Source organism: Cuculus canorus, chromosome 2 (assembly GCF_017976375.1).
Source record: "Cuculus canorus isolate bCucCan1 chromosome 2, bCucCan1.pri, whole genome shotgun sequence".
Lineage (NCBI taxonomy): Eukaryota > Metazoa > Chordata > Aves > Cuculiformes > Cuculidae > Cuculus > Cuculus canorus.
Window position 1 is genome coordinate 50,632,205 of NC_071402.1, and position 19,368 is coordinate 50,651,572.

The 19,368-nt window shown below is 39.0% G+C and overlaps 1 protein-coding gene across 2 annotated transcripts in view; it reads right to left on the reverse strand.

The window, feature by feature from the left end:
- GREB1L (GREB1 like retinoic acid receptor coactivator) overlaps positions 1-19,368 on the reverse strand; it is a 63,249-nt gene that overhangs the window by 27,480 nt on the left and 16,401 nt on the right. For both annotated transcript variants that reach the window (XM_054059500.1, XM_054059499.1), the window contains exons 6-15: positions 18,154-18,288; positions 16,399-16,536; positions 15,951-16,070; positions 14,278-14,415; positions 12,338-12,523; positions 7,459-7,785; positions 6,453-6,581; positions 5,734-5,868; positions 2,854-3,051; positions 339-519 (exon numbers count right to left, since the gene is read on the reverse strand). In XM_054059500.1, the coding sequence (XP_053915475.1) occupies positions 339-519; positions 2,854-3,051; positions 5,734-5,868; positions 6,453-6,581; positions 7,459-7,785; positions 12,338-12,523; positions 14,278-14,415; positions 15,951-16,070; positions 16,399-16,536; positions 18,154-18,288 (1,687 nt within the window). The remainder of the gene's footprint in view (positions 1-338; positions 520-2,853; positions 3,052-5,733; positions 5,869-6,452; positions 6,582-7,458; positions 7,786-12,337; positions 12,524-14,277; positions 14,416-15,950; positions 16,071-16,398; positions 16,537-18,153; positions 18,289-19,368) is intronic.

The window sequence follows — 19,368 nt, forward strand, 5'->3', positions numbered from 1 at the left end:
AGTAGTGAAAAAGAGGGGGAATATGAAAAAGATAAGAGGAACAAAGTTGCAAAATTCAGCCCTTTTCCCTGGAGTTCGGTACCAATAGCACTCAGCCCTATAAACAGAATTGTTAGGAATCCAAAAATCTGAATCTAGTCTCACCTATCTTCAACTGAAGCAGAATTAGTTAACAAATATCATGGGCAAGCAAAAAAAAGATGATTTCTGATTTCCAGGCATAAAATGCCTTAAGTCTAGAGAAAGCATTGGGTGTTCAAAGAGCTAAGTCTTTTGAAAAACCTAACAGAAAAACACTGGGAGAAGATGGTTTTATTTTGGTAGATTGAAGTAGCTACCTTGTTAAATCCACGTGGGCATTGTCATGAACCAGCACAAACAGTGTATAGGGATTCTGCTTCACTCGTCTCATGAAAACTTCAAATTTAGTTTGAATCTCATTGTCCAGCCGAACCACGTATTTCTCAGCTCTCTGATATGCTGTTCCGTTGTCTTCTAGGCCCAAGTCCACAAGAACACCTGTCAGAAAATAATAAAAATCTTTTCTCTTGAGTGCATCCAGAACTGACGGGTCAATGGTAGGTTGCCACTTGTCTGCCAATATCAGGACTTGGCCAAATCATTGATAAGCTCTACTAAGAGTTATAGAAACATAGAATGGTTTGAGTCGGAAGGGACCTTAAAGATCATCTAGTTCCAACCCCCCTGCCATCAGCAGGGACACCTCCCACCAGACCAGGCTGCTCAAAGCCCCATCCAAGCTGGCCTTGAACACCTCCAGGGAGGGGGCATCCACAGCTTCCCTGGGCAACCTGTGCCTCATCACCCTCACAGGAAAAAAATTCTTACTATTGTCTAATGTAAATCTCTCCTTCTTCAGCTTAAAACCATTACCCTTGTCCTATCCTTGCACTCCCTGATAAAGAGCCCCACCCCAGCTTTCCTATAGCCCCTTCAGGTACCAGAAGGTCACTATGAGGTCTCCCCAGAGCCTTCTCTTCTCCAGGCAGAACAAACTTAACTCTCTCACTCTGTCCTTTTATGGAAGGCGCTCCAGCCCACTGATAATCTTTGTGGCCCTCCTCAGGACTAGCTCTAACAGATTCATGTGCTTTCTGAAGGAAGACAACTATCCAAGCACATTTTCTCTCACAATGGGGACTGAAACATGTTTCTTCACTCAGGATTTTCTCCAAACAAAAAGTGCCTGAAAACCTTTCAGAGACTTCCCACGTTATCAAAATGACAAAAAATACAAATAAAAAAAATCCGACCTCCACAAAAAATTTCCAGAGCAGTGCTCAGTCGACTGTGCTCTATGATCCTGGGTCAAACTTGCCTGCATTCAGCTAATATATTCATCCTACTCAAGTTAGAAAAGGTTATTCTTATCTTTCCTTTGCAAAAGTCATAGATTATACATAAAACTCTCATATCTTTCTTTTCATGCCCTCCTTCAAAGTTTCTGCCAATACAACTATTCTCTAGCAGTCTTTGTAATGACAGATTGCCATCATATTCATAAAGTAGGCATGATGGCTAGCACAGCACATGGCTTCAAATGTCATTTGAATTAAAGAAGTAGCAACAAGCTACCACGCAATGTGGCTCAACTACATATTTAACAGGATCTTAATTATTTTGTAAAAAACATTCATTTAATAAAATAAAATAAACATGAAACCCTGTTAACCGATACCAGAAAACCTCTGGTTTAGTGTGTAGCAGCAAATTAAGTAAATACAACATCTGAAGAAACAAAGAATGGAGCAAAAAAAAAAAAACCAACCCATAAATTTACATTAGAAAGGAAAAGAAACCTGTACTTCAAATAATCTATTTATTTTTTTTTAATTTAACTAGTAAAATAGTACGAAGCAGAGAAAAAATATAGAGATGGCCTACAATATTTAGCAATATCAGGGCATATTTGCATAATTGAAAAGTGTGAGTCTGTTTAGTTCAGAGTAGAAAATAAAAGGAAAAAAGCCTACTAACTATCCAAACCCATTCACAGACACATTACACCAGAAGTTTGTTTTCATGTTTTTCAAAAGCAAATATAAGGTATTAGATAAGGCCAGAGGCAGAAAAAAAAAATTCCGCCAATAAAAAAAGGCCTAAATATACAACTATCCTAAGGACTTCATTACTGCCCAGAGATCAAGAACTAAAAAGGACCAAACACTTACAGACAGCCCTCAGTTCTATTAGACATAAACTTTCCCCAAAGAACTCTAATGCTTTTCTGGACATGCCAGTCACTAACAGAGTGGGTAAGAGAGGTCATTCTCAAGAGGGACACATTCTAAAACCTGCCCACCAAGGCTTTTTTGTTTCTCTTGAGTCATTTGGTAGCACAAAACCCCAAACAAGAAAACTCTTCATCTGAACCAGCATGGCAATTGTTATGCCCCAATGTATGCATGTATTATTCATGCATTTACCTACCTTTAAGGCAGCTTCCTGCACATAGGTCTGTGCTAATACATATGAGAGCATTCACACAAATGTGTATCAAGAACAAATCCCCCCAGCAGTTCCAGGGCATAAAAGATCGCAACAGCCACATTTGCCTTTCCCCTCCCTGTTTAGACAGGCAAATGCTTCTCCAGGTCACACGTTCCTCAGACCTGCATGAGTATTGCAATTGCTTTTGACACTTAAGATGGTACAGCTTGGGTCCAGTTTATGAAAGGAACGTATTTAGAATTCACCATTGATACCAACTAAAGGAGCCAACGATGGACATGCAAAATACATGCTGGAGGAACTTACTTCCGAATTCATACTAGGTATGATTTAATAACATCACATACATTGGTTTAACAGTCTCCTTCCCCTTCCTTTTACCTGACTGTCGAATCCGCTGAAGGGTCTGCTGCACCAGGACTTCTGAACGGGGAACTATAACGATGAAGTCTACTTTGCTGAAGTGTCCCAGATCCAGGCTCTGATTGCCACTGTCTGCTATAGCACAAACCTGGGACAAGAGCTTTCTGGCAACTGTAAGCTGTGGCTGGTAAATTTGGAAGGTATCAACATCCAAATCTAGAGCGTGTTTGTTTGAAAAAGAAAACAAGAAACATGTTTACTTTCCCACCCCCCCAATGAACATGACCCTCCAAGCAGCCTATCCTCTATTATCAGAAGACAAATCACTCAGTAGAATAAATCTCAATGCTCTGGAGAGCTGGCTCCAGATCGCAAATGTCAACTTTCTTTTTTTGATCAAAACGTGATAATGTATCAGATGACCTCCAAAGTACAGCACTGCCTAGTTTTTAAATGCTCTGAGCATTTGAAGGATTTTTAACAGTGGTTGCCCCCAACCTCAATGCCAACATAGTGAAATGTATTCCATTAAATGAACCAACACATTCATAATCACAGAATCATAGAATCACCAAGTTGGAAAGGACCCAGTGGATCATCGGGTCCAACCACTCCTAACACTCCCTAAACCATGCCCCTCAGCACTTCATCCACCTGTTCCTTAAACACCTCCAATAATACACATGTATATACAAATAAAAGATGTGCATGTATGTATATATAAAAAAACATGTATATAAACACATAGACCTCTAACATTCTCCCAAAACTTGCAGTTCTCCCTCAGGAGCTTCCCTCCATCATTCCTACTGGGAGAACCAGCCATGGGTGCCGAGGCTGCTGCACTTAGGGTATGATGGGATGAGAAACAGCACACCTATTAATCTGAGGAAACAGAGACTGCATTGATAATCCGGCCAAAAAGACCCTACCAGGACGGCAGGTCAGCTGGGAGTTCATTTGTACATCATCTCTGTTCTGAAGTCCTGAGCCTCACTCTAAGTCATAACTGAGACAGCCATATGTCTATATACCGACTGACAGTGATGTATGCTGTGAAGGGAAGATAAGCAATACATCTAAGCAATAAATCTCTATTATTGCGGGGGAAGCATTAATTTCTTTGGAGGTTTCTTGATTTTTAAGAAAAATATGAGTCTCAGATTTATTTGAGCTTAACACATATCAATATAATACCATCTGCAGAGAACTGGGGGACTGGAGCTTAGCTCTCTATAGACACGTACCAGGGCATTCAGGTTTCCTTGAAAAAAAACCCCATGTTCCTATATTTCAGTATTTCCAGTAGGTAAATTCCATGCCCAACTGTCAATATTTCACTAGGCTCTAGATATTTTCAGCTTGCAGATTACCAGTTTCACCCTATCATGCCATTACAGGCTTCGTTTATATTCGTTTTTCTACTACAAATTAATCCTGATTAATGGACTGCTTATCATAAAAATTACTTAGGACGTATTTCTTCAATTAAAAAAAAAATCCAAACCCACTGCAAATTGAATACACAAGAACTATCATTGCTTTTTAAAGTAATCAGCCACTTCATAAAAATACTGTCATTCACATGAAAATTAGAAGGTGTAGGGGCAAAACCCTGGTATGTTAGTTACACGTAGACATGTGTGCTTGTGCGTGAGTGTTTATCTCCTGCTCAAACCTGCCTCAGTGTCCATTTCAGTAGATTTACTTTGGAAGAAATGCAGAAAGGTCCCTCTCACTGCCTAGGAGACTCATCTCTCTTTTATTTTTTTTTAATTCAGGCAGATTCTCAGTAGCTTCAATCATTGTACAGCCATATTTTAAAGACAAAATCAGCTCAAAATAATTGCTTGAGAAAACGTGGTTTAAAAAGCACTGCTGCACATCATTACATAGTAAGAACAAAAAATAACAGGATCTAAAGCTTGTTCTCCCTTCAAATTAATGCTGTCAGGAAGCTCAAGACCTGTCTTTCTGGGGGAGTCAGAACAAAGTACCTGGCAGCCTTCCTAACTGTATCTTCTGCTCCATGGGGAAACTATAAATCACCTTGCTTCCATTCAGATCTAACACTGAGCTGATCAATTTAAGCTAACTAATGTGAGTCAAGAGCATACCTTTCTTTCACAGGGAAAAAGCTTTATTGGAGGTTGAACGCGGTTTGACACTAGACCTAAAAGAATCTCAATGTTCACAGCAGCTCAGTGTATCTTTTACCACTACTGTCATATGAAAACACTCTGAATAATGGAAAAATTCTAAAATGGTGAAATTATTAGAATTTTCAGGCAGGCAATCACAGGTCATAATTTGCACCTAAGTATCTCATCACATTATACTGAATAAGACGCAACTCAAGCAAGCTCCAGATTATGCTTGCCTAGCGCTTTCAGTCCAAGATCTTAAAAACACTTTCTCTAAAAGTCTAAGCCTCAGGGCACATGTTTGTAGTACATATTATTACCATTTTACATGTGGAAAGTAAGGAACATTGGAAGTTAAGATAGAGGAGGACACCTAGGGAGAATAGGAGGAGAACATGGTTCCCCTGTGCCTTTAGCCTAAAGTCACATTCCTTTTCTAGTTGCAGAAGAGTGAGATAAGTCCACACTGCCAATGTTACGAAAGAACACCTTCTCTACTCTGCCTAGTGAGGAACAGAAGAACACATATTTTAGCCTAGGAATGAAAATAATAGGGGAAAAAAGTTGCTGAGGGTTGCTACAGATATTTTCTGCCTGAGAGACTACTGTATTGCTGCATTCAGCTGGCAGTACTGACATCTGAAGGCTGGCACACTGACTGCAACTGTGCCCTCAGGCTCTTCTGAGGCACATGCATTTCGACATTTAACAAACCTGTCATTTATTTCACATCTTGCACATAAAATAAAATTACCTGGTTCTTGCGTAGAAACCATGGCAATTGCCTCCTGGGACGACACGCACTCACTAACATCTCCATTAAAAGGAATAATGACACTTTCCCCTCGCTGCTGCAGCATCTTCTCCAGCAGCTTGTCCAAATCATCACCTACATAAGAATTAGCAACACCAAATTATTTGGAAGCTGTTTCAGACAAATGATGTAGAACATTACATATACACATGTTCTCACACAGCTGATGTTGAATCCACAAAGGGGCAGGGGACTGGAGATAGAGGGAAAAGAAGGAGGGAGAATATTTTTCGCTTTTATTTACGGATTTGCCAGTTGAATGAATTCAAAAAAAAAAGAAACGACAGCTGAATAATTCCAGATTTGTGCCTTTACAGCCAGCAGTGACTTCTGATGATTACAAACATACACTATAAAACAACCTCTAAAACCTGTGCTAAAAGCACAAACAAGAAAAGACTCATGCACTTACAGGTGCCCTGCTGTCAAAGCACTACAAACAGTGTTAAAAATCTTTTATCACGGGGTGAGTAATTTGCACTGCATGGGAGAAGTAGACGAGAACTCCTTTACATGCAGAGAATGAAGAGGAGGAAAGAATGCCTCTCAGTGGAGAGGGCAGAGCTGTATTCGTGCGCACTTTAACTGCTGAACAGGAGACACCGCCCCTAAAGAAATCATTGCCTTGGCTAGAACTTCTGTTTCTTAGGACTACTCACCTAAAGACGTATTTTTGAAATGCGATGCCAAGAAACTAACTTTTCCAGTGATGAGCTCATAACTGATCTCTTTCAAAAATTCACTGGTGGTAAGCATGCTTTCTGCAAGTGCCCTAGATTGATACTGACCTAGACAAGAAAGAGGAAAAAGCAAGAGCAATCTTTAATACAGTGCACTATCAACACAGCCTTTTCATGCCAGAGATGTGGGGCACACTGGTAGTCAGCCAGGGACCTCCTTTTACCCAGTAGATTGAGAAAGGAGTCTCAAGTCCTTTTGCTAGTGACAGAATAATTAATTACATCGTTTAGCACATCCTTTGCAAGCTGTTTCCCATACCTTTGCACATTTAGGTGACAAATAATACGCAAAATAACTATTTGTACCTTAGATGGAATGGAGGATCTTGGTTAAACATGAAAGAAGAATTATCCCTAGTGTGGCAAAAAAGTAAAAAATTGACGTTACTGATTTATCAGCCTACAAAGGAAAGATGACAAGTCAAAATCCGCTTCCATCCGGGCACACTCATGCACACACAGACATCACAGCCAGTCATCAATGTGAAATTTGAAGATCAACATAGTAAAAAGATAAAAAGTGTGTTCTGATCTATAGTGGTCTGGAGAAAACTGTGGTCAGTCCAATACTGCCATGTGAAATAGCACAGCTGCTACACAAAACAGAGAAAGACAAACCGACTATTTAGTCACTGGGTTGCTTCACAATATTTTCTAAAATAGCCACACAAACAATAAAGTTTCAGGCCTATACGGAGTAGTAATGACTAGCACAGAGCTATTGTTCTAGACCCGCATGGATAAGAGTACTCTAAGTCTTCATGGAGGAATAGCAAACTGTGACACTGCAGTGTAACAACAGAAAGGAGAATAAGAAAAAAAAAAACAACAAAAGAGATTTAAAAGCTGGAACAATGACTCAAGAAAATGAATTCAGCAAAATTGGATTCGTATTATCTTTTAAGTGTATTGCAAAGATACTCACCTAGGACTACTACGCAGAACTCATTTCCTCTTATCTTTGATGCACAAATGGCAACAACATAATCCGGTAGCTTTTGCTGATGTTTCATTTCATTGAGAGACCTCAAGGTCTCTGAGATGCCTTCTGCCAATGAGTTCTGGGTAACAACCACGTGCACGAGGTCCCGAGACACACTAGCAATTAACCTAGCAAGCCAAGGGAGCTGACCTGGTGACACAGAGATACACTGTGCGCTCATTTGCAAGGATCGCTCTCTCAGAGTGAACTCCTGCATAGCTTTAAGCATGATCTGCTCAAATTCCTCCCTCAGGGGTATCTGGTCAGGGCCTACATTGAAAACAAACAAACAGAAGAACAGTATCTCGTATCAAAATGTTATCAAACCAGGAATAATGACATGTCTGTGTTGATCTGACAAGTTCCTTTACCATATTTTTTACATTTACAAAACCCACTTACTACTTGGTGGTATCTACCCACACGGCATATTCTTGCTTTTTCATATTAGAAGCCACTTTCTTTTTTAACAATAAGGTATTCCATCTCATTCCTAGATTTTTTCCCCTTCAGAAACTGGTGGGACAAACAAGGGAGAGGGAAAATATATGCCTTTTGTCTGGAACAGATGGATTAAACATGTAGCCTCCATATGTTTTTGTAGCAGAATACCTAAATGCTTATCCTTGCAGTCTAACAGCAGCCATGCAGTATGACAAAACCTATCAAGTGGTCTTCGCTTTGTTCTTTCTCATCATGCATACTGGTAAACTAAACATGGATGTAAATAAACATCCTTAAACTCTTCTTTCACTTCAGTTATATTACTTTAGCAAATCTTCAAACTTCAAATATTAAGGGATATAAGTAAATTTAGATCTACATTCCCCAGACTTTGTAAACAGTACTGCGAAAACAGAAATAAGCACAATCCTATCTTAGCATCACTCCCCCAAGATGTCATGTCAGTGCCAAAGAAGGCAGCTTCACAGTTCAGCATCTTGTTTTCCTATGACAAAAAGGGGGTCTTAAATACCAGACATAGGCAAAATGTTGAGGCTTTGGGTTTATATTTTCTTTCACAGCCAAAGACAACAAGCAAAATGGGCAGTGGAAAAAAAAGGAAATAGAGCAGTTGCGCGAGAAGTAGGTCAGGGAGTGGGTAAATAACCTTTAGCACAGAATCTGTAAAAAACGTAGCTTGTTGTCATTTTGCTTTTTTGAGAAGTAATATATGGAGAATGTCACCATCCAATAACCATAGCATGGTAGGACAACTACAGACTTGTAAATGCAAGGCTGTTTTCACTTTTGATGCAAACCAAAATGTTCTGATTAGTCTAATTTAGCACAGCATGGGCATAAATCTCTCTTTATGGTTCTCTTTTGGAAAGATATTTTGTTTCCTTTCTAAAAAAGCATCATGCATTTTAGATCTCTGAAGACCTCAAGAGAAAAAAATAGACATTTCTTGACAGATAGATAAAAGTTCTGCAGAAATAACATATCAACCACAACAAAAAAGACGTTATACACTGAAAGAAATAAACGCAAGCTCTTGCTGATTGAGGGATGTTACTTAAGAAACAGGCTCTTGACAGCAGGGTGAACACAAACATAGGCAAATTAAAATAATAGTACAAATGGAAAGACTTCCGTATGAGAACACACAGAATTTCATTCAGATGACTCACAAGAGAAAAACTTGAAAAATTGTTAACAGAAAGGCTCCAATAAGGAAATATTTTAAAATCAGTGACGTGTTTAATACCACATTTGGCTCATGGTGGTCTTTCTCCACAACTATCCAGAAAAATAATGAAATGAGATGAGATGGAAGACAAAATGATAGATACGGATCTTGATCGTGAACAGTTTCATAAATACATATATAGGAATCTGTCAAGGTTAAAAGGGAATATTTGGAAGCTTCTCTACAGAACTGAGTATGCAAAGGATCACCTTGACTACAGAAAACAAAACTGCAAAACAAATAATACCATAACACACTGATATCTAACAAAGACCTTATTAACATAGTTAAGCTTCCAAAAGCACCTATGGTTTAAGACAACCTATTCAAACATTCATTTCTGGGTAGATACACTTCAAGGTACATCTCACAGAGAACTACTCCTCCAGCCATCTAAGAGCAGGAGAATTGGTGGAACAACCTGTTGCTTTGAGTGTCTGAATGTCCCTTCCACTGAAATGAAAGGCTTGTTCCTGCCTCAAGTCTGGATGTGAGTTCAGATATTGAAGCTACAAAACACTTTGGGGTCTCAGAGCATACAGACAAAGCAATTCAAATGTACCACAGCAAGAGAGAAGGGAGAACGACTTTATAATTCCAGGCAGATACTTAACAGAGGGTCCAGAAATCCCCTGGAGCTGCCCAAAACACAGCCCTTAGCACTGCATAGGATCAAACTGTGCTTGTAGAAACAGTAGTGCAATAGCAAAAAGCAGGCAATTACAAATGATAGAATGTAACCCTTACTGCAAATATGGTTATTTTGAGATATAAAAACAAGGCTTGAGAATACCTCACTACGAAGGCCGCCAAAGACAACAAATGTGAAACCTGAGTAAGTACAGGAGACAGACTGTAAAGAAACACTGAAATCAAACACGCCTCTTGATCTTTTTTTACTTTTCCCTTTATCAGAGAGTGGAATTTATTTATAGCAGTGCTATGGCTCACAATTACAGTTTTAACTGTGTATACCCTTCACAGTACGTTTCAAACGAAAGTGTCAGAAATGCACTTATTTTGTTTGATTTGTTTTGGAATATCATTGTGACGTTGCTCGGCTGATTTAAAAAAACACAATAGCATTATCCCACAATTAATAATGTCAATCTTACAAGAAAATGGAAAGCAATTCTCATACTTTTTTTTCAAAAAATAGAGCACTTTCCTAAATAATATTTTTACAATCTGCGACCGCAGTTATCTGCTTGTACAACTATTTTGTACAACAAAATTTTGTACAACTATATTGTACAACAATATTTTGTACAACTAGTGAGAAAAAAATCAGGCAAGACTCAGTATCTACTTCAATCTTCTGTCTGCTTTTTTTATCTTTGCCATTATCTTGTTCTTTCACAATACACTCTGGAAGTAGGAATAATTTTTTACTCCTACTTTCTCAAGAAAAGAAGAGGCCCACATGAACAAACTGTTAATTTATATGTGCATTTGTCTCTTCTCCTCAAAAATTTTTGAAGCTGGCTGCCTTCCAATACTCCTAATCTACTTTGATCTTCCAAAATGGGATAAAGACTATAGTCTAGTGCAACTGTCACAATTCCAACAGTTTTAAGTTTGTAGCAATATTCAAACCAGCCACATGTTTTGATCCCTGTGTTCTGCAGAATGTTTTTACTTTTCTCCTCGTTAGGCTCTTTCATCTTACAGTGCTGGCACCCATCTCCACACAAGGCCAAATGGAAAACTATTCAGCTTTGCACAGCTAAGAACAAAAGCCAAACTAAACACCTGCTAATAAGGGAACTGCTTTATGCTGAAAGCAAAGTGCTCACTAGTCACAGCCCAGCTCCATAAGCTTTGCATGAAGTCTCCTCTGGTTTGCAGCAAGTGTAGACTTGCCACATCCATCTAAGGTTGAATTTGCTCACGGAGTTTGGTTTGTTGACTCAATAAGTTTCAATAAATAGTTTATTTTTAACTGGAAATGCTGTATCAGCTGTTTCTCTGAAGACATTTGCAGACTGCCTGTATGAATCCAGAACTGCATGGACCAGCTGGTTTTAACATGCAGACTTTACAAACTTTCTAAGGAAAATGAAAACCTCAGATAACAAATTTAAGGCCACTGAGAGAAGGGCAGCCTGTGAAAAAGAAATCCTCTGTCAGTTCTAACCTGGCATCCAATGGACTATCAAGGCAGAGAATGATAAACAAAGCAAACAGGTCACTCAGAGTACCACAACACAGAAGATGGTCTCCTTCTGGTCTGGAAGAGTACTGCATCAAGGGAGAAGAGGAAAGCATAAGAACCCATGAGTGAAATCCACACAGGGCAGCTTTGATCCCCAAATTACAGAGATATCGCTTCTTTCTAAACACTTGCACATTTCATACCATTATGTATCACAGATGCCCCAGCGAAAAGCCAGTACAGGAAAAACAGTGTACTCTTCCCAAAAGTTATTTCATACTCCTCTATGACAATCAGCATCTTTTCAAATACAGAAATTAAGACTGAAATTGCTGTGAGATTTTACCCAGTGCTATCCTGCATTATTCTTTAATTTCTAAAACCTGTTAACACTGCTACTTTTTACTCTAAGGTTGGGAAAAACTGCAGTAAGAGTTGGACCTGCAGTAAGAGAAAGAAGAAGTGGTTTGCTGGTTTGATCTCAAACTTGCAAAGAGTCCATTTCAAAAACACTTACAAGAATGAGATATTCACTGAATCGCTTGCCTTGGTCTGAATAACAAATGTGGTTTTCATGTAAACGGTGCTGTCACCAAAACAATGATGACCATCACACATCTGCCAGCATTTGTCACAAAACTGAATAAAACAGACCAACTGTCCTTAGAAGGAGCTGTGATAACTGATTGTTTGATACCCTAAGCAAATGAGTTATCTGCATTGCAAATCCATTTTCACAAAGGTGACCTGGTCAATCCCCATACGGAGAGCAGAAGCAGTATCAGACTTTAAATTCACTTCTCTTCTTCAGTCTAATGAACAAAACAGTGAAGTCACACACACTAGATGGAGCCACTTACCTCTTCAAGGCACAAAAATTGCCAGAAAATTGGCTCTGAAATGGCCATGAAGAGGGTGGGGAGAAAAAAAGGACAATCACAAATAAAAACAAGTACTTATGACAAATTGCTTACCTAGTTGCACAAGATACTGAATAGTTAGAAGTATCATATTCTCCACACTTAGCAGCTGACTGCTGGTCAAACCCAAGACATCCAAATCTTTGTTTTCCAGCTGTGGAATCTTGTAGCAATTCACCAACAAGGGACTTACAACAATATCACCAACATTCCCATAGAAATAAGGTAAAGTGCCATAACCTTCAGATCAAAGAAACAAAAAAAAAGGCTCAGAAATTCACAAAATATGCCATTACATGAAATCTTGCACCACACATACATTTCCTAATTCCTCCTTAATGTTACATTGCAAAACATACTGCATCAGTGACTGCTCTTGGCGTTATAATCACTTACAATATACATGAGGTTAGCCAGCAATCCTTTGCTGTATTTTACAACAAGTGACCACATAGTTCTGCCTAAAATAACAATAATTCCATATCAACAGGATAATAATTATTGTTATTCAAATACAAATGAGAATATTATCTATGTGCGTTTTAACCTGTCCTTTAAATACAAATTCTCCATAATGGAGTGTATTAAAAACAAAAAATCAATGGAAGCAAAAGTACATTGATCTTAACATTATAAAAGCAGCCTAAGTCACATTAGCATTGATTCAGCCACCATGGTGCTGCTGTGATTAATTTCACATTTTTTGCCACTTTTCCATTCTGTTTTCATAAACAGGTTAAATAAACATCAACAACTAAACACGCTGTTCTGTAAGGCAAAACACATAAGCACAGGCTGAATTCCTCTTTTCCTCGAGAATGTTTTTGCTTCAAGAAAATAAAAATACACAGATTTTGCCAAACCCATCCATTTGGGTACATCTGGTTCTGCACTATTAAGAGGACGCTGTTTCTCAGGGCCACTAACATTTAGCCTAACTGAGGACTTCACAGGCAGCTCTCCAAGAGCCTGAGGGCTGCATTCAGTCTGCACTTAAGCTGATGACTCTAGACACCCTCGTCTTTAATAAGGAAGCATTTCTCTGAAAACCACCATGCTGGGGCTTTAGAACAGGCTTCTAGAAAACAACACTAACCAAAACAAACCAGCAGAAGTATAATCCTATCCTTGATGATTTTACTAGCACACAGTCCTGTTAATTCTCCGGGAATTGTGTATATTATCCGTGCAAGTGAGGGCTCCGAGAACTACTCCATTTCTTCAAGAATAAAAATTATTCCATGGACTGTTTTTATGGGCATGTTCTGTTAACACTGAAGCTACTCTATACAACCACCTGTATAATGCTGGACTGAGAAGAGATTTAAAGAGTCAAAAAAAACATTGGCAGTATGAGTCAATCCATCTTTGTTACACAGTATGCCCAAGTAGTTCAGCTTGAAAGGGATATTAACATTATGAATCATACTTTTAAAGTAAAAACAAAGTCTTTCTAAGGGTTAACAATGTCCTTTATACAGCTAATGGATTTTAAAAGCCTGACTTGTTATCTCAGTTGCTTAGAAGTATGGACCATAAAAGACAAAAAAGTTAGTACGATTCACTTCTGAGTAATCACTCCAAATAGATTTTCTCTTTCTCAGGCAGAATCCTCAGGCTTCAAGATCAGGACTATAAATGCTGCAGGAAATATTTGCTTGTTTTGTAAGTTGTTTACACTGGAAAGCTGTTTTCATTACATGGAATTATTTCTGTTCTTGGATTTTACAAAAACCTTATTTGTACAAAACTTCAATTTGGCCAGAGGTTTTGTATAAACTTGACCTAATTGTGACCCATTTGCAAATCAGGTTCTCCAGAAATCTCTTGACTTCCAAACACAAAAAAAAGTGTTCAGCAACTACAAATACCAATAGTTTCTATTGAATTGAATGCCAGAACCAAGAAACATACAGAAAAAAAAAATCCCTTTCTCCTAGGGGAGCATGTGTTTATTCAAAACACAGCATTTGATTCCCCAGCGTAAGACTTACCTATCAGAATCACTGGTCTGACTCCCGAGTTATTCAGCAGGTTTTCAGGAACTATTACAGTCTCCCCTGCTGGGATGGGTTGAAGCTGTAAAATTCCAGTTAACATCGATTGAGGAACCGGGGCTGACAAAAGAGGCTCTATAAAATAAAGAAAAGAGAAGCTTTCATTACTAAAAGTCTCATACTGTGATTTGGCCGTATGAACAAATGAAAAAAAATTCTGCAGATCACTAACTGTAATAAAATTCAAAAGGTCTCTGCATTTCCTGCTATAGTTTTAAGTAATTTAAATGAAGAGCCTATATCCTCCTGTAGCCACATCCCTAAAATAAAACTTTTTCTGGTCACTGTATTGTTGGTGCAAATGAGAGAGGAAAAAGCAGGTTTGAATATGCATCTTCAAACAAAGCCAAGTACCAAGCCAAAAGGCCACCTCTAAGATGGTTGAAGAGGCTACCTCTCTCAATGCTGCCTCTCAATACAAGGGAGGAGACTGCTCTGACTTCTGACACAGAATATCTGTAGATAAGAAAAACAAATACTGGTGAAAATCTCAAAGCCCGTCCTTAGACAGTGGCTACAAGGATAAAAATGAGAAAAAGCAACCTTCACAAGTGAAAAGAAACAAAGTAAAAGAATTTTGTAATCAGGTTTCAGCGTGTGGTCTGCTGCAGTTTCTCAGGCTTCACTTGTTCGTTTGTAACAGATTTTTTCAAACAATGCCATCCACAGAAAAGCATCATAGGCAGCACAAGTGAATGCATGCGTGCATATGTTTTAGCAGTGGAATTGTTCATCCAATTAACACTACAAAAGACTCATGGAAAACACTACAGCAGAGGTAGTGAATTTGTGGAGACAAATGCAATAAAAGAGCCTTATATCACATATCTTCAGCAGGTCTCTGAAGCCAGAAATTCACAAAAGCTGCGACTGATAGGTATTTTTTTCTAGTGTATTTATTCTTCCACTCAACAGAGACACCAATAAGTGTGTGTTTATACACCTTTACCAAGTATTCTGAATACCATAACTTAAAAGTGCTTAAATAGCGAACAGTTTTGTTGATAGCTACACAGATATTGGCAAGTATTCACACATATTTCTATTTAATCCTGATTTGTATCATGATGGTGCATATCCCTCTAAAAGCTTTTTCACGCACAACACACATTCGTTCTCACAAACTTTTGACTGAAGATGACCTAGTAGACATTAGTGTCCCTTGTTAGGTCAAAATTGCATAAAGCTGTTTTTGCTGTGCAGGAACCAAGTGTACTATTTCTGTAGCATGACACACCAGACTGAGACGCAACATTCAAGGTGAAGGCTAATGGAAATCCTCCGACTATGTCCATATATCCATACACCTGCACAATTTTAGAAGAACTGAGTTATATTTGGGGGACTTAGATAGCTTTGGATCCTTACTAACATTAGTCTCCTCTTCCCTTCCTTTCTCTTCCCCCAGCAATTGTTACATCTTGGATTATGGCAGCAGAGACAAAGCAATCGTTTTTCTGGGGCACCCAAGAAACTCTTCTTGGTGTCCTGAACCACTACAACAAGCTCGGTTATGTTTCCTGTGCAACACTTAAGAGAAGCAGCACAGGGCTACTGGTCTGGCTGAGTACACCTTTTTATGAATGAAATCTGTATGATTCAAGTTTTACCTGTTCTTGTTGAAGGCCGAATCGTAGGAATAGGTACTGGTAAACCAGGAGGAGGGACTGGGGACCCAGGAGACCATCCCCGGTGACGTTTCTTTGGTGGTCCAGAACTAGACATTGATGCTGAGAAGGAAAGCAAAAACTAATTCTAAACCCCAGCATCCCAAATGACCAGATTCTAGCCCACATTTCCACTTGGTGTTGAGTTGGTATCACACCACAGAGCACCGAAGGTTTACAACTGGATTCACACAAAGCCAGACTATGATGTGAAAAACATTGTTACCTATGTTATAAAGTACAGCATTATCATTAATGATCATGCCCAAACCCAAACAGATCTGTAAAGACCAAATTGCAGAAACAACAATAAAGGGAAGAACAAATTCACAAATTTCAGGCTCCATAGCCAGCGCAGCTTAAAATAAAAGAACAGAGAGGTTTTCTTTACCTTGGTCTCCAGCTGCACAGCCAGGGCTTGGAGATGTCGAGTGAGGCATTGGCCGAGAGACTGTAGAACTCAATACATTATTTCTTCCCCCATTAGCGTTTCCATTAGCAACATCAGTGGCACGTAGTGAAAGAGGAGCTGAGTATAATAAAATACAGAGTGTGCGGCTTGAGACAATCTTGAAAACAAACAAAATAATACAGCCGCATGCAGACACAAAAGAACAGGGCAAGATGTGTGGCCAAAAGAAACATACTCCAGGGAAAGCATGAAGTGTACTTGACGGAGAATAATCTGGGCATAGGCTGCAAAATCCTAACTTTGAAATGGTGTTTCCAGATTTCATGTTGGGGAGGATAGGTGGAAGAAAAAAATCCAGAAAAAAATTCATTACAATAAAACAAGAAATCACACATGCGCAAAGTACTGGAAAGTTTGCGACACCTTTTTTTTAGACACCACAATATTTTTTTAAAAAGCACACAATTAATTATGTTTTTAAAGATTTCTAATCCTCTCTGGTGCATCTATATATTCCTATTTTTCTGCCAGTTGTCCATGTGCCACACAGTAATTCACTACCAGGCTTTAACCTAAAGCTTTGGCAAGGTAGATGGGGCAGAAAAGACAGGACCGTTTGCTGTAAAATATTCACACTCTGAGTGTTACTGAGGCAAACTATGCTTAATTTTGCTACCTCTGCCTAAGACATTCCTCCAGCCCCAGCAGGTCTGACACCTTGGCAGTACCCACTACATATAGATCATGAAATGAAACTAAAGCAATGGAGGATCACAAGAAGTTATCCTCACACTTCTGAGCTTCTTCTTGTTCTTTTTCAGACCCTAATTTCTGCAGGAGTAAAAAAAAAATGGCATAAACTGTACAGAACAGATATAGAGCTCAGTGAGGATTTGCAGGTCCTTGCCGTATCTGCCAGCTCCACAAAGATTTCACTCCCAGGTACGCACTCCAGGAGCAACAGCAGGAGATGGTGTGGCAGCTTGCTGATGTCAGCTGCAACAGAAAGAGCTTGAGATGTGGGTATTTGGCTTAAAACAATGTAACACAGAACTCTGTACCCGTGGTCATCCAAACAAATTCAGGTACAAGATTCTCAGGTTGCCAATTGGCAAAATCTGAATAACATCACTCGCCCATTGTAAGTTCCCTATTTGTACTCCAAGTCAAGGATTTGGAACGGACAGATACGGCAGACACAGGTCAGTTACAGATGCAGTAGAAATGGTGGGAAGTGATTTCAGTGCATGATAAATTCTCTTTGTTACACAAGTATGGAGGAAGAAAAGAATACAGAAATAAATAGTTAAAAGGGCACAGATATTAAAATCCCTCTAAATGAGACTAAATTCCATTAAATGTATGTGGAAAAACTATACCTGTTACAAATGCAGAACACCACACACCTCTCAGGTTACTGAGGGAAGAATCAGTGCCCTATCAAGGGGTGACTTTCAGATTCTTAAAGGTCTTAGGAAGTACAAAGAAGGGATATGAGATGCACTTTTCGCATGATGTCAAATCTGAAAGCCAAGGTGTGGCTAAGGGTGGAGACAGCAATGGCCTTTGAAAATTTCTGTGCAGAGAACTGCAAGAATATGACAGCTTTGGGGAATGTCAATGTAGTGAATGTTTCCCTTTCCTTTTTCTACTAAAAAGATGATTCCCTTACTTCTTGGCTGTTAAGCTGATAATCACCTTCGTTCTCAGCCCTCCTGGAAAGCAAAGCCGTACCTGCACCAAATCCCTTTCCTACGGGCTGTACTGACAGAGCCAGAGGTTTCACAATGTTCTTGTTCCGGGACGGGTCTTGAGTTCCACTTAAGTTAACAGCAGAAGATGATTTTGCTGGACTGAATACTGAAGAATCTGAGAAAAGAAATTAAGTAATTATGCAAAATTATATATACGTATGTGCACATATAATTTGTATTATATACACATAAACAATCATACACATTTATCTAAACTCATCACCGCATATAACGCAAACAATTTTTCTACATTACTAAGAAATCAAGATGTATAGGTATCTTTTAGGAGTAGCAACAAAGATTTAACCAGGCATTTCGATAGAAGCTCATAATCTACTATCAATTTCTTTCACAATATTTTGTATTCACATACACTCGAGCCACATTTTAACTGAAGAAAGGGCTATCTCATTGCTCCTCAAAATACCTCTGTGGGATTGGCAAGTAAATACAACTATCCCATGCTATAGATGAGAAAGCTAAGGCAAAGCGCTTACATGACATGCCTCCAGCAAGCCCAAGGAACAAGCACTGGAATAAGTTGCCTAAAAAGGTTGTGGAATCTCCATCACCTGAGATTTTCAAGAACAAGTTCTGAAACTTCTGCCAGACACAGCTGAGCTTGACTTAGGGCAGGGAAAAAAAATAATCAAATACATAATCTCCTTCCAGCACTATTGTCTGTGGCAATGAAGAGTGTAGGCCCATTTCTAAGTCTGGGTAAGAAATGAAGAGCATGTGAGCCCAAACTCTTTGCATGAATCAATAAACAGTAGCTCTTTAGAGCACATTACCACAGCTGACAAACATAAGCCCTATATTATAGATAGATAAACTGAAGAACAAAGTCTAATACTTGCCCAGTGTAAAGCTGTGAATGAGAACTGATTCTAAACCTCTCAACGTGTAGCACCCTACTTTAATATCAGGCATATAATGTCTGCCATTTACTCCAAGAAAAATTCAACATTTGGATGCTGATACACTGACAAATGCAAATTCTTAGAACTGAGGTGAAGGAATATTAACTTAGTGTTTGTCCAGAAAGCAGTTTGCAACAAGCAGGCAAAGTAGGTTAAGTTCACCTACAGATGTCCTACTAAAACAGCCAGGGAAAGAAAACAGAAAGCAAAGATCAACTTGATCTGCCAAATACATTCTCCCTCGGGCCACACACCATTTGGCGAAGGAGGGT